Below are 13,897 nucleotides of genomic sequence, written 5' to 3'. Positions count from 1 at the left end.
GAGGTTAGTAACCTAATGTCAGTATAGTGAGGTTAGTGACCTGGCCAGTATAGTGAGGTTAGTAACCTAATGTCAGTATAGTGAGGTTAGTAACCTAATGTCAGTATAGTGAGGTAAGTAACCTAATGTCAGTATAGTGAGGTTAGTAACCTAATGTCAGTAGTGAGGTTAGTAACCTAATGTCAGTATAGTGAGGTTAGTAACCTAATGTCAGTATAGTGAGGTTAGTGACCTAATGTCAGTATAGTGAGGTTAGTGACCTAATGTCAGTATAGTGAGGTTAGTGACCTAATGTCAGTATAGTGAGGTTAGTAACCTAATGTCAGTATAGTGAGGTTAGTGACCTGGCCAGTATAGTGAGGTTAGTGACCTAATGTCAGTATAGTGAGGTTAGTGACCTAATGTCAGTATAGTGAGGTTAGTGACCTGGCCAGTATAGTGAGGTTAGTGACCTAATGCCAGTATAGTGAGGTTAGTGACCTAATGTCAGTATAGTGAGGTTAGTAACCTAATGTCAGTATAGTGAGGTTAGTAACCTAATGTCAGTATAGTGAGGTTAGTGACCTAATGTCAGTATAGTGAGGTTAGTAACCTAATGTCAGTATAGTGAGGTTAGTAACCTAATGTCAGTATAATGAGGTTAGTGACCTAATGCCAGTATAGTGAGGTTAGTGACCTAATGTGAGTATAGTGAGGTTAGTAACCTAATGTCAGTATAGTGAGGTTAGTAACCTAATGTCAGTATAGTGAGGTTAGTAACCTAATGTCAGTATAGTGAGGTTAGTGACCTGGCCAGTATAGTGAGGTTAGTGACCTGGCCAGTATAGTGAGGTTAGTGACCTAATGTCAGTATAATGAGGTTAGTGACCTAATGTGAGTATAGTGAGGTTAGTGACCTAATGTGAGTATAGTGAGGTTAGTGACCTAATGTCAGTATAGTGAGGTTAGTAACCTAATGTCAGTATAGTGAGGTTAGTAACCTAATGTCAGTATAGTGAGGTAAGTAACCTAATATCAGTATAGTGAGGTTAGTACCCTAATGTCAGTATAGTGAGGTTAGTGACCTAATGTGAGTATAGTGAGGTTAGTAACCTAATGTCAGTATAGTGAGGTTAGTGACCTAATGTGAGTATAGTGAGGTTAGTAACCTAATGCCAGTATAGTGAGGTTAGTAACCTAATGTCAGTATAGTGAGGTTAGTAACCTAATGCCAGTATAGTGAGGTTAGTAACCTAATGTCAGTATAGTGAGGTTAGTAACCTAATGTCAGTATAGTGAGGTTAGTGACCTAATGTCGGTATAGTGAGGTTAGTAACCTAATGTCAGTATAGTGAGGTTAGTAACATAATGTCAGTATAGTGAGGTTAGTGACCTGGCCAGTATAGTGAGGTTAGTGACCTAATGTCAGTATAGTGAGATTAGTAACCTAATGTCAGTATAATGAGGTTAGTGACCTAATGTCAGTATAGTGAGGTTAGTAACCTAATGTCAGTATAGTGAGGTTAGTGACCTAATGTCGGTATAGTGAGGTTAGTGACCTAATGTCAGTATAGTGAGGTTAGTAACCTGGCCAGTATAGTGAGGTTAGTAACCTAATGTCAGTATAGTGAGGTTAGTGACCTAATGTGAGTATAGTGAGGTTAGTAACCTAATGTCAGTATAGTGAGGTAAGTAACCTAATGTCAGTATAGTGAGGTTAGTAACCTAATGTCAGTATAGTGAGGTTAGTAACCTAATGTCAGTATAGTGAGGTTAGTAACCTGGCCAGTATAGTGAGGTTAGTGACCTAATGTCAGTATAGTGAGGTTAGTAACCTAATGTCAGTATAGTGAGGTTAGTGACCTGGCCAGTATAGTGAGGTTAGTGACCTAATGTCAGTATAGTGAGGTTAGTAACCTAATGTGAGTATAGTGAGGTTAGTGACCTAATGTCAGTATAGTGAGGTTAGTGACCTAATGTCAGTATAGTGAGGTTAGTAACCTAATGTCAGTATAGTGAGGATGTCAGTATAGTGAGGTTAGTAACCTAATGTCAGTATAGTGAGGTTAGTAACCTAATGTCAGTATAGTGAGGTAAGTAACCTAATGTCAGTATAGTGAGGTTAGTGACATAATGTGAGTATAGTGAGGTTAGTAACCTAATGTGAGTATAGTGAGGTTAGTAACATAATGTCAGTATAGTGAGGTTAGTAACCTAATGTCAGTATAGTGAGGTTAGTGACATAATGTGAGTATAGTGAGGTTAGTAACCTAATGTCAGTATAGTGAGGTAAGTAACCTAATGTCAGTATAGTGAGGTTAGTGACATAATGTGAGTATAGTGAGGTTAGTAACCTAATGTCAGTATAGTGAGGTTAGTAACATAATGTCAGTATAGTGAGGTTAGTGACCTAATGTCAGTATAGTGAGGTTAGTGACCTAATGTCAGTATAGAGAGGTTAGTAACCTAATGTCAGTATAGTGAGGTTAGTGACCTAATGTCAGTATAGTGAGGTTAGTAACATAATGTCAGTATAGTGAGGTTAGTGACCTAATGTCAGTATAGTGAGGTTAGTAACCTAATGTCAGTATAGTGAGGTTAGTGACCTAATGTCAGTATAGCGAGGTTAGTAACATAATGTCAGTATAGTGAGGTTAGTAACCTAATGTCAGTATAGTGAGCTTAGTGACATAATGTGAGTATAGTGAGGTTAGTAACCTAATGTCAGTATAGTGAGGTTAGTAACATAATGTCAGTATAGTGTGGTTAGTGACCTAATGTCAGTATAGTGAGGTTAGTGACCTAATGTCAGTATAGTGAGGTAAGTAACCTAATGTCAGTATAGTGAGGTTAGTACCCTAATGTCAGTATAGTGAGGTAAGTAACCTAATGTCAGTATAGTGAGGTAAGTAACCTAATGTCAGTATAGTGAGGTTAGTGACCTAATGTCAGTATAGTGAGGTTAGTAACTTAATGTCAGTATAGTGAGGTTAGTGACCTAATGTCAGTATAGTGAGGTAAGTAACCTAATGTCAGTATAGTGAGGTTAGTGACCTGGCCAGTATAGTGAGGTTAGTAACCTAATGTCAGTATAGTGAGGTTAGTAACCTAATGTGAGTATAGTGAGGTTAGTAACCTAATGTCAGTATAGTGAGGTTAGTAACCTAATGTCAGTATAGTGAGGTAAGTAACCTAATGTCAGTATAGTGAGGTTAGTAACCTAATGTCAGTATAGTGAGGTTAGTAACCTAATGTCAGTATAGTGAGGTAAGTAACCTAATGTAAGTATAGTGAGGTTAGTGACCTAATGTCAGTATAGTGAGGTTAGCGACCTAATGTCAGTATAGTGAGGTTAGTGACATAATGTGAGTATAGTGAGGTTAGTAACCTAATGTCAGTATAGTGAGGTTAGTAACATAATGTCAGTATAGTGAGGTTAGTGACCTAATGTCAGTATAGTGAGGTTAGTGACCTAATGTCAGTATAGTGAGGTTAGTGACCTAATGTCAGTATAGTGAGGTTAGTAACCTAATGTCAGTATAGTGAGGTTAGTAACATAATGTCAGTATAGTGAGGTAAGTAACCTAATGTCAGTATAGTGAGGTTATAGTGACATAATGTCAGTATAGAGAGGTTAGTAACCTAATGTCAGTATAGTGAGGTTAGTGACCTAATGTCAGTATAGTGAGGTTAGTGACCTAATGTCAGTATAGTGAGGTTAGTGACCTGGCCAGTATAGTGAGGTTAGTGACCTAATGTCAGTATAGTGAGGTTAGTAACCTAATGTCAGTATAGTGAGGTAAGTAACCTAATGTCAGTATAGTGAGGTTAGTGACCTAATGTCAGTATAGTGAGGTTAGTGACCTAATGTCAGTATAGTGAGGTTAGTAACCTAATGTCAGTATAGTGAGGTTAGTGACCTGGCCAGTATAGTGAGGTTAGTGACCTAATGTGAGTATAGTGAGGTTAGTAACCTAATGTCAGTATAGTGAGGTTAGTGACCTAATGTCAGTATAGTGAGGTTAGTAACCTGGCCAGTATAGTGAGGTTAGTAACCTAATGTGAGTATAGTGAGGTTAGTGACCTGGCCAGTATAGTGAGGTAAGTAACCTAATGTCAGTATAGTGAGGTTAGTGACCTGGCCAGTATAGTGAGGTTAGTGACCTAATGTCAGTATAGTGAGGTAAGTAACCTAATGTCAGTATAGTGAGGTTAGTGACCTAATGTCAGTATAATGAGGTTAGTAACCTAATGTCAGTATAGTGAGGTTAGTAACCTAATGTCAGTATAGTGAGGTAAGTAACCTAATGTCAGTATAGTGAGGTTAGTAACCTAATGTCAGTATAGTGAGGTTAGCAACCTAATGTCAGTATAGTGAGGTTAGTAACCTAATGTCAGTATAGTGAGGTTAGTGACCTAATGTCAGTATAGTGAGGTTAGTGACCTAATGTCAGTATAGTGAGGTTAGTAACCTAATGTCAGTATAGTGAGGTTAGTAACCTAATGTCAGTATAGTGAGGTTAGTAACCTAATGTCAGTATAGTGAGGTTAGTGACCTAATGTCAGTATAGTGAGGTAAGTAACCTAATGTGAGTATAGTGAGGTTAGTAACCTAATGTCAGTATAGTGAGGTTAGTGACCTAATGTCAGTATAGTGAGGTTAGTAACCTGGCCAGTATAGTGAGGTTAGTAACCTAATGTCAGTATAGTGAGGTTAGTGACCTGGCCAGTATAGTGAGGTAAGTAACCTAATGTCAGTATAGTGAGGTTAGTAACCTAATGTCAGTATAGTGAGGTTAGTAACCTAATGTCAGTATAGTGAGGTTAGTACCCTAATGTCAGTATAGTGAGGTTAGTAACCTAATGCCAGTAAAGTGAGGTTAGTGACCTGGCCAGTATAGTGAGGTTAGTGACCTGGCCTAAGACATACACAGATGACATATGAAGATGGACAATAGGCAATATCAATAAGTCACTTTAGACTTGATTTTTGTGATGTTTAAGTTTATTTGGCTTTAGACTAACCAATTACCTTGCTGTATCAGACTTCCTGATCAGCTGAATAATTAGTTGGAGATTTTGTTCTAACTGCTTATATGGTAAGTTGGTTTATATATATATAGTGCAGTGCTTATTTGAATACACAGTATGGTCAAATCAATACAACTTATTGGAGTGACCTACTTGTGACATTACTATAGGTTGTCATACCTGTGACATTACTGTAGGTAATCTTACCTGTCACATTTCGGTAGGTAGTCTTACCTGTGACATTACTCTAGGTAATCTTACCTGTGACATTACTCTAGGTAATCTTACCTGTGACATTACTGTAGGTAATCTTACCTGTGACATTACTGTAGGTAATCTTACCTGTGACATTACTGTAGGTAATCTTACCTGTGACATTACTGTAGGTAATCTTACCTGTGACATTACTGTAGTCTTACCTGTGACATTACTGTAGGTAATCTTACCTGTGACATTACTGTAGGTAATCTTACCTGTGACATTACTGTAGGTAATCTTACCTGTGACATTACTGTAGGTAATCTTACCTGTGACATTACTGTAGGTAATCTTACCTGTGACATTACTTAGGTAGTCTTACCTGTGACATTACTGTAGGTAATCTTACCTGTGACATTACTGTAGGTAATCTTACCTGTGACATTACTGTAGGTATTCTTACCTGTGACATTACTGTAGGTAATCTTACCTGTGACATTACTGTAGGTAATCTTACCTGTGACATTACTGTAGGTAATCTTACCTGTGACATTACTGTAGGTAATCTTACCTGTGACATTACTGTAGGTAGTCTTACCTGTGACATTACTCTAGGTAATCTTACCTGTGACATTACTGTGGATAATTTTACCTGTGACATTACTGTGGATAATTTTACCTGTGACATTACTGTAGGTAATCTTACCTGTGACATTACTGTAGTCTTACCTGTGACATTACTGTAGTCTTACCTGTGACATTACTGTAGGTAATCTTATCTGTGACATTACTGTAGGTAATCTTACCTGTGACATTACTGTAGGTAATCTTACCTGTGACATTACTGTAGTCTTACCTGTGACATTACTGTAGTCTTACCTGTGACATTACTGTAGGTAATCTTACCTGTGACATTACTGTAGGTAATCTTACCTGTGACATTACTGTAGGTAATCTTACCTGTGACATTACTGTAGTCTTACCTGTGACATTACTGTAGTCTTACCTGTGACATTACTGTAGGTAATCTTACCTGTGACATTACTGTAGGTAATCTTACCTGTGACATTACTGTAGTCTTACCTGTCACATTACGGTAGGTAATCTTACCTGTGACATTACTGTAGGTAATCTTACCTGTGATATTACTGTAGGTAATCTTACCTGTGACGTTACTCTAAGTATTCTTACCTGTGACATTACTGTAGGTAATCTTACCTGTTACATTACTGTAGGTAATCTTACCTGTGATATTACTGTAGGTAATCTTACCTGTGACATTACTGTAGGTAATTTTACCTGTGACATTACTGTAGTCTTACCTGTGACATTACTGTAGGTAATTTTACCTGTGACATTACTGTAGTCTTACCTGTGACATTACTGTAGGTAATTTTACATGTGACATTACTCTAGGTATTCTTACCTGTGACATTACTGTAGTCTTACCTGTGACATTACTGTAGGTAATCGTACCTGTGACATTACTGTAGGTAATCTTACCTGTGATATTACTGTAGGTAATCTTACCTGTGACATTACTCTAAGTATTCTTACCTGTGACATTACTGTAGGTAATCATACCTGTGACATTACTGTAGGTAGTCATACCTGTGACATTACTGTAGGTAGTCATACCTGTGACATTACTGTAGGTAATCTTACCTGTGACATTATTGTAGGTAATCTTACCTGTGACATTACTGTAAGTTGTCTTACCTGTGACATTACTGTAGGCAATCTTATCTGTGACATTACTGTAGGTAATCTTACCTGTGACATTACTGTAAGTTGTCTTATTGCTGTCATTATAGTCTTGATATCCAGTGTTTTCGTCCTCGTCATTCTCCGTCACATTGTTAGGGCTACCCTCAGATGGTAAATCCTGGGACTTCCTCTTCGGGGGTAGCTGGGTGATATGATTCAATTCCGGGTTGGGGGAATGTTCTGGATATTTCAAGGGTGGAAGATCCTGACGAATGGAAGAATCATCCGATTGTACTGATGGACTGTTATTTTCCGGCAGGGCTGACAGACTTTTATTTTCCGGTAGGACTGACGGACTGTTATTTTCCGGTAGGACTGACGGACTGTCATTTTCCTGTATTGTTTCACTGGCAGATAGATTCTTCCTAGGAACACTATCATGTTGGTTTGTGGAGTTAGCTTTGATGTCAGTCTGGATTGTGTCACTAGAATCTAAACTGTTGTGATTATTGTACAAGTATCCAGGGGTCTTTCTGCTCCGTGTGTGAGGAATGTTGGGGTTAGCAGGCAGTGTAACTTCTACGACTTTGTGCGTTGCGTCCACTTCAGGAAACTTATTTTCAAAGACACCATCATCCATAATTTCACTGTCAGAATCCACACTCTTTTCTCTGAATCGTTCATCACTACTAAAATTGTTTACTATTGCATCAGGCATATGTTTTGGTCTATGATGAATCGTGTTTGATATTTCTGGCCCACTTTCTTTCACATTCTGTGGAAGACGCCAACCTCCACCATCTTCTTTCTGTCTTTTAGCATCAGATGAAGGACTAGACCACAAATGCTTGAGGAAATCTTCCTGATTGAATTCGGTTTTACTACTGTACGAGTCCTTCTTTAGGAGTTTAGAGATAGGTATCTCAGAGTTATTACATTTGAGCGGGGCATGAACTTCATTCTCTATGACCGTGTCCTCATAGTTTTCTCCCTTTTCTGACGACTTTCCTTGAACTGAATTATTGCCAGATTCATCGTTCTCATCTTTACGATATTCATTGCCCGAGACGGCAGACAAAAGTTCGCCTTTTTCTTTATTTATCTCATCAAGTTCTGCCTGTAGCTTTTCTATTTTCATTTTGATCTCCTCTGTCTTTTTATCTTTCTGCTGAGGAGGTAGCGGAGTTGGAGGGGCTAAGTCCTCTTCATCCTCAAGTATTGCGCTACGACTACCCATTGGTCTGCTGAACTGTTTACTAGACAGTACAGTTCCTGGTGTTAAAGAATTCAATGAAATACTTACAAAGATACCCCTTGACCTCCTTTGAGATGGGGTGATGTTTGTCAGTGGCTGTCTAGAGTTCGTTAGAAAGTTTGCTAAACTGGTAGACTGTCCTGAGGTACTGTAACCTTGTCTGGGTCGTTCATCATCATCATCATCATCTTCATCTTCATCAATATCGTCCTTGTCAAAAACATCCATTGTATTATTACTGATATATCTTTTCACATAAATCACATTCCTTGACAGCTATCATGGGTACTTATGTTACCATCACTCTTCCTTTCACTGAATGACAAGAATCCTGAGCTATGTGGTCATGCATCTATGGAGAAAAGATAAATACATTAGGTCAGAAGTGAACATCTTAAAATTTCCTAATCCAATCTGTTGAATATATAAAGATGAGGCCTCATTTTGTTAATTTCAAAGATACCACACTTGTTATATTTATATATATATGTCACAAAAATACATAATAGTCCCTACAAAAGGAATTATATACAAAATAAACAAGCATGCTGAGTATATTGCCACAGCAATACATGTCCCTTACTGGCCCTCGCTAAAAATAGTAACAGTGATCTTGATGCTAGCCCAAAAACCCTAAAACTCGAACTTGATCTGTAGCTACTTATACCGAAGTTGCATACCAACATTCCTTGAAGCATGACTGAGAACAGTGTGGAAAGCTGAGAAGACAGAAAAAGCAGACGGATGGACAGACAGAAAGACGGGGAGAAAAAACTATATAACCCCCCCCCCTCTTCTGGTTTCACTGGTAGGGGACTAAAAATGCATAAAATGGTCCCACAGTAGGAATTATATACAAAACAATAAGTAGCATAAATTACCTCCCCTACAAGACTGAAACTTATATGCCCAATGTAGAGGCAGAACACGATAAAATTTGCTTGAGATCCAATTTCATATATTTACTTGAAGTTGAAAGATAAAAAATGCTGGTTTATTTGTTTGCTGTGTTTATCACTCCATGAACAGCCAGGATTATTTTGAGCCATCCTTGTAGTAGCTGGTGACTACCTCACTGAACAACATACGAGAGGCCTGTCACATGCCAACCAGAACAATTAGGGTCAAGTGCCTTTCTGAAAGGACAATACCATGCATGCCACCACAGACTGGCTCTTTTCTCAGCTTTCCGAAAAATACAAACCGACACGAGTAGGCAGCGGTGAACCACACACCTCGGATCTTACTAGGCTGGTGTGCTTACCTCTATCTGACTTAGGTACAGCGGCCCCGATTAAAAAATAAATAAATAAAAGATGCGGCCATGAAAAAAAATAAAAGATGGAAGAATCAAAGAAACTCAAAGTTCTAATGGGTTAGTCATAGCACTATGTATGTTACTTGTTTATGTTTATTTTTGTTTAACATCCTATTAACAGCCAGGATCATTTAAGGACGTTCCAGGTTTTGGAGGTGGAGGAAAGCCAGAGTACTCGGAGAAAAACCACCGGCCTACGGTTAGTACCTGGCAACTGCCCCACGTAGGTTTTGAACTCGCAACCCTGAGGTGGAGGGCTAGTGATAAAGTGTTGGGACACCTTAACCACTCGGCCACCGCGGCCCCATAACTGTTATGTTATGTTACTTATGGTATTGTATAGCAATAGACTTGTTTTCAAATGATGTGTAGCGTCTTTATATAATAAATATAACTATGATATATATACATAGAAGTTGTCCAAATATAAAAGGTAGATGTTCTCGAATTAGCATAGTCTTTTCTTTAACAGACAATTCTGGAAACGTCACCTACTTACTTAAGAGATAGCCTGTGTTGAAAAAGTCAATCCTGTAGCATTTAAAGCGAAGAAAATGAAAGCATACATAATGAAATGGACCCCTGTACTTATTTTTAAAATGTTCCTTCAAACTCTACTGCTGGACCCAGGTTTTTTTTCTGAAATGGACTCCATTTAATTTTGCTTCTTTTATAATTAGGCCTTTAACGTCCTCGTAACAGCCAAGGTCATGTGGGGACGGCCTGGGTGTGAAATTCAGAAAAAAAGACACCTTTAGAGGAAAACATGGCACAGATAGACACCTTTAGAGGAAAACATGGCACAGATAGACACCTTTAGAGGAAAACATGGCACAGATAGACACCTTTAGAGGAAAACATGGCACAGATAGACACCTTTAGAGGAAAACATGGCACAGATAGACACCTTTAGAGGAAAACATGGCACAGATAGACATCTTTAGAGGAAAACATGGCACAGATAGACACCTTTAGAAGAAAACATGGCACAGATAGACACCTTTAGAGGAAAACATGGCACAGATAGACAGAGTAATGAAGACAAAAAGAAAGGAAAGATTTAAGATTCCAAGTGGTGTTTGTAATGAGGCAGAAAATCTATTTTTGTCTCCTCATGATCAATGTCCCCTAAATAGGAGAACTGAGAGAAAATCCCCGATTCATAAAACGCCGGAGTGGAAACCCAGAAATATAGTCAGTGTAGGATATTCATGAGTCAGAGTGAGGAAGGATATGGATGAAAAATCTGTAAAATTATATTTATGATCAGCAAAATGACGACTGAGAAACACATCATCATTCAGCTAACAGTTTAAGAGTCCCTGCAAATCAATTTTTATGAAGAAATCTTTATCCATATGTATTTCAAGCGTATTCACTTATTAGCTCCAAGTTTCTATTTATCGAAGCTAAAATAAACATAAAACAAGAGGCCCAGAGGGCCTGTATTGTTCACCTGGTTTATTTGAGCAAACATAAAAATAATGTTCATCGTTCATGTTATATTTGTTAATGTCTAACAATGCTACATTATATATGTATGATTATGGGGTGGGGTTCTCAACTGCTTTAAATGAAGTCAAGACTCAACATGATTGTGTTTAAAGAAACCATTAGTCCCATGGGGATGGGAAACGACCCCTGGGCTTATTTTTACATCAGGATTGTGCTCATCTATTGATCTTAATAGTTTCAAAAATGCAAGAAGTCTTTTATAGCAATACAGTCAAATTGATCCCTTTTGCCCCAACCCTAGGAGGGGAGGGGGGGGGGGGGGGGGGGGGGGGCATCAGCCCTTCATTTGTATAAATTTGAATCCTAGCCACCTAGGGATGTTACCACTAAAATATCAATATCATTCATTGCTTAGGTCAAGAGAAGAAGTTGTAATATCAATATTGACAAATGGACCCCTTTTTTTGCCTCGCCCCTCTAGTCCCTGGGGGTCAACCCCATCATTTGTATAAATTTGAATCCAAGCCGCCTAGGGATGCTACCACTGAAATATCAATGTCATACATTGCTTAGGTCAAGAGAAGAAGTCATTAATATCAATATTGTCAAATGGACCCCATTTGTCCCTGCCCCTAAGGCCCCTGGGGGGTCAGCCCCATCATTTGTAAAAATTTGATCCCGGCCACCTTCGAATGCTTCTTATCAGCGGTTCAGAAAAAGAAGTCTGTGACGGACAGACGGAAGGACAGACGGACTGACGCCACAGTATGGCATAAGCTCACTTTGGTCCTTTGGACCAGATGAGCTAAACATATGTTCGCATGTGGGTTAATGTTGCGTCCCGTTTTGTTGCTCATTAGTGTATTCATGTAAAAAATACATTGTTGTACATTGTTGCAACTTGTACATTCCAATGACGTCACATTGTTTACAGATCCCGCGTTGTGTCTGCACTGCCTGACATGAAGGCTTCATTCTGTGTTTTTTAGTGTTTTTGTTAGTTTTCTTACAATTCAATTGATCAGGTATGATTAAACAACCCCAATCAATATGAGGTGTGAATGTAATTTTAAGTTTAAACGGCATGTTGCGAAAAATATTCCAACTTTCACTTTGACAGTGCATTCGTGATCGGAGCTTCGATCGGCTGTCATGGCAACGACGAGGACGGTGGTTTTATCACAGTGTCGAATTTACAAACTTGCATGTACAGCCGAAAAACGTCTAACTATACCTTATGTCTTTGGAAATCATCTGTAAATAATTATTTGAATTAATTACGATCCATTGCATTCGTTTATTAACGTTTGTTTTTTTCTATATGCCGATTTCGATACTTAAAACACTGAAGAGTTCCAATATTGGAGAATTGATAGTACTTCCCTAGTTAGCAAAAATACCACTGTGATTTCCCAATGGAAAAGGTACAAGCCCCTGTACAAAGAAAGGAAATCATTACAATACAAAAAAAAAATTCAAAGAGATCTTTCTACAATTTTGTTTATTTAAACAAAAAAAAGCATTAAATACTGTCAAATGTAATATATGCATATAAAATTCGAAAAACGCTCATCAGATACAAAAATACTCGCATTGTTTTTACTCTGAGCTCTGAATTTTACCAATATCACACACATGTACATTGTACTAGTATTTGTACATGTATCCAAAACGAAAACGAAAGTACAATAAGGAAATACCAGGTGTCATAGGAATTTCCAGTAAGAATGGCTTCCTTCTATTGAAATATTTTCATAATTATTACAAACTCTTCTGTTTACTCAAATAAAGAAAAGAACTCAACAATAGTATAGCTAGTGACATTGATTTTTACATGCACGACTTATAAAAAGTTTGGAAAAAAACACCAGGAAGAGATATCGCCACGCATGTCCAAGCAAACACTTGACTTGGCATTGTTCAGTATGCCTCTAGTGACAAATCTTATGGTACACAACAAATAACTGATACCGAATATAAAAAGAAAATCACTTATTTATAGACAATACAGATAAATCTATGTTAATGTACTGTTTGCAATGTTGTTTGTCCCCCTTCATTGGCACTCAATTTAAATCTACTTTTTGTACTTTGTTTACTATCTGCGAGTAAACAAATGGTTAATACACTTAACAGTAGATACAAAAACAATACCTGGCAATCATAGACAGGGTTGCATCGTTCTGATAGCGCTGATAAACGATAAAATAGACAGTTTCTCGCTCACGAAGTCCATCACTCTCCTATCTCAAACTGAAAGTATCATTTTGGGGTTTTCCGACTATAAATCTGAATCAGATTTGCGTTTGCATTGAAACCATTCATTTCCAGTTATTTTCAAGCGTCAAATCGATTAAGAATATTTTTGGAATGTTAGAGGGACCATATGAAAACGGAATTTCTAGAACAGACCTGCTTGTGTACACGTGTGTCTTGGTATACGTAGTTGGCGCCCACGAATAGTACTGTCGATTCGCACCAAGCACAAAATCCAGTAGCGGATACCTCCCTCATAAGGTTGTTATTACGGCAATATTACGAGTCGTGATACCATACATGTATGTAATGAATAACTATATCAGAAAAAAATAATTGAAACGTTTATTTGTAATAAATCGGGTTTTAAAACGTCTTGCTTTTGTTACATTTAAATTGTTGATTTGATTTGATTGATTTTTATTGACCCAAAAATGAGCAGAGGTTTAGGCACAAGTTTTTCCAACTTATCAACGCCTTTTCCTCTAATACAGCTCATTTAAATGAGTTACCTTTAAGTACGAAGTACAAATGTAACGTTTTACATAATTTTGTAAAAGTACATGTGTTGAATAGAATTGATTATAGATGATTCATGACACCATTATATTGTATGACCGTGGATATATGAATTTACCCTACAGTACGAAGTACAAATATGTATACGATACCATACAAAACATAAATATTAACTAAAG

At 37.8% G+C, this 13,897-nt stretch overlaps 1 protein-coding gene across 1 annotated transcript in view; it reads right to left on the bottom strand.

Annotated features, from left to right (window-relative positions):
- The window catches only part of LOC117340581, a 92,815-nt gene extending 79,589 nt beyond the window's left edge, over positions 1 to 13,226 (bottom strand). The window contains 2 exon segments of the mRNA XM_033902340.1: positions 6,982 to 8,522; positions 13,098 to 13,226. Of these exon segments, the coding sequence (XP_033758231.1) occupies positions 6,982 to 8,398 (1,417 nt within the window). The 5' untranslated portion in view covers positions 8,399 to 8,522; positions 13,098 to 13,226.
- Between the last annotated feature and the right edge of the window lie 671 nt (positions 13,227 to 13,897).

This window comes from Pecten maximus, chromosome 13 (assembly GCF_902652985.1).
Source record: "Pecten maximus chromosome 13, xPecMax1.1, whole genome shotgun sequence".
In the NCBI taxonomy this organism is placed as follows: Eukaryota; Metazoa; Mollusca; class Bivalvia; order Pectinida; family Pectinidae; genus Pecten; species Pecten maximus.
Note: the sequence above shows the minus strand (reverse complement) of the source record. Positions and strands in the feature narration are given on the sequence as shown.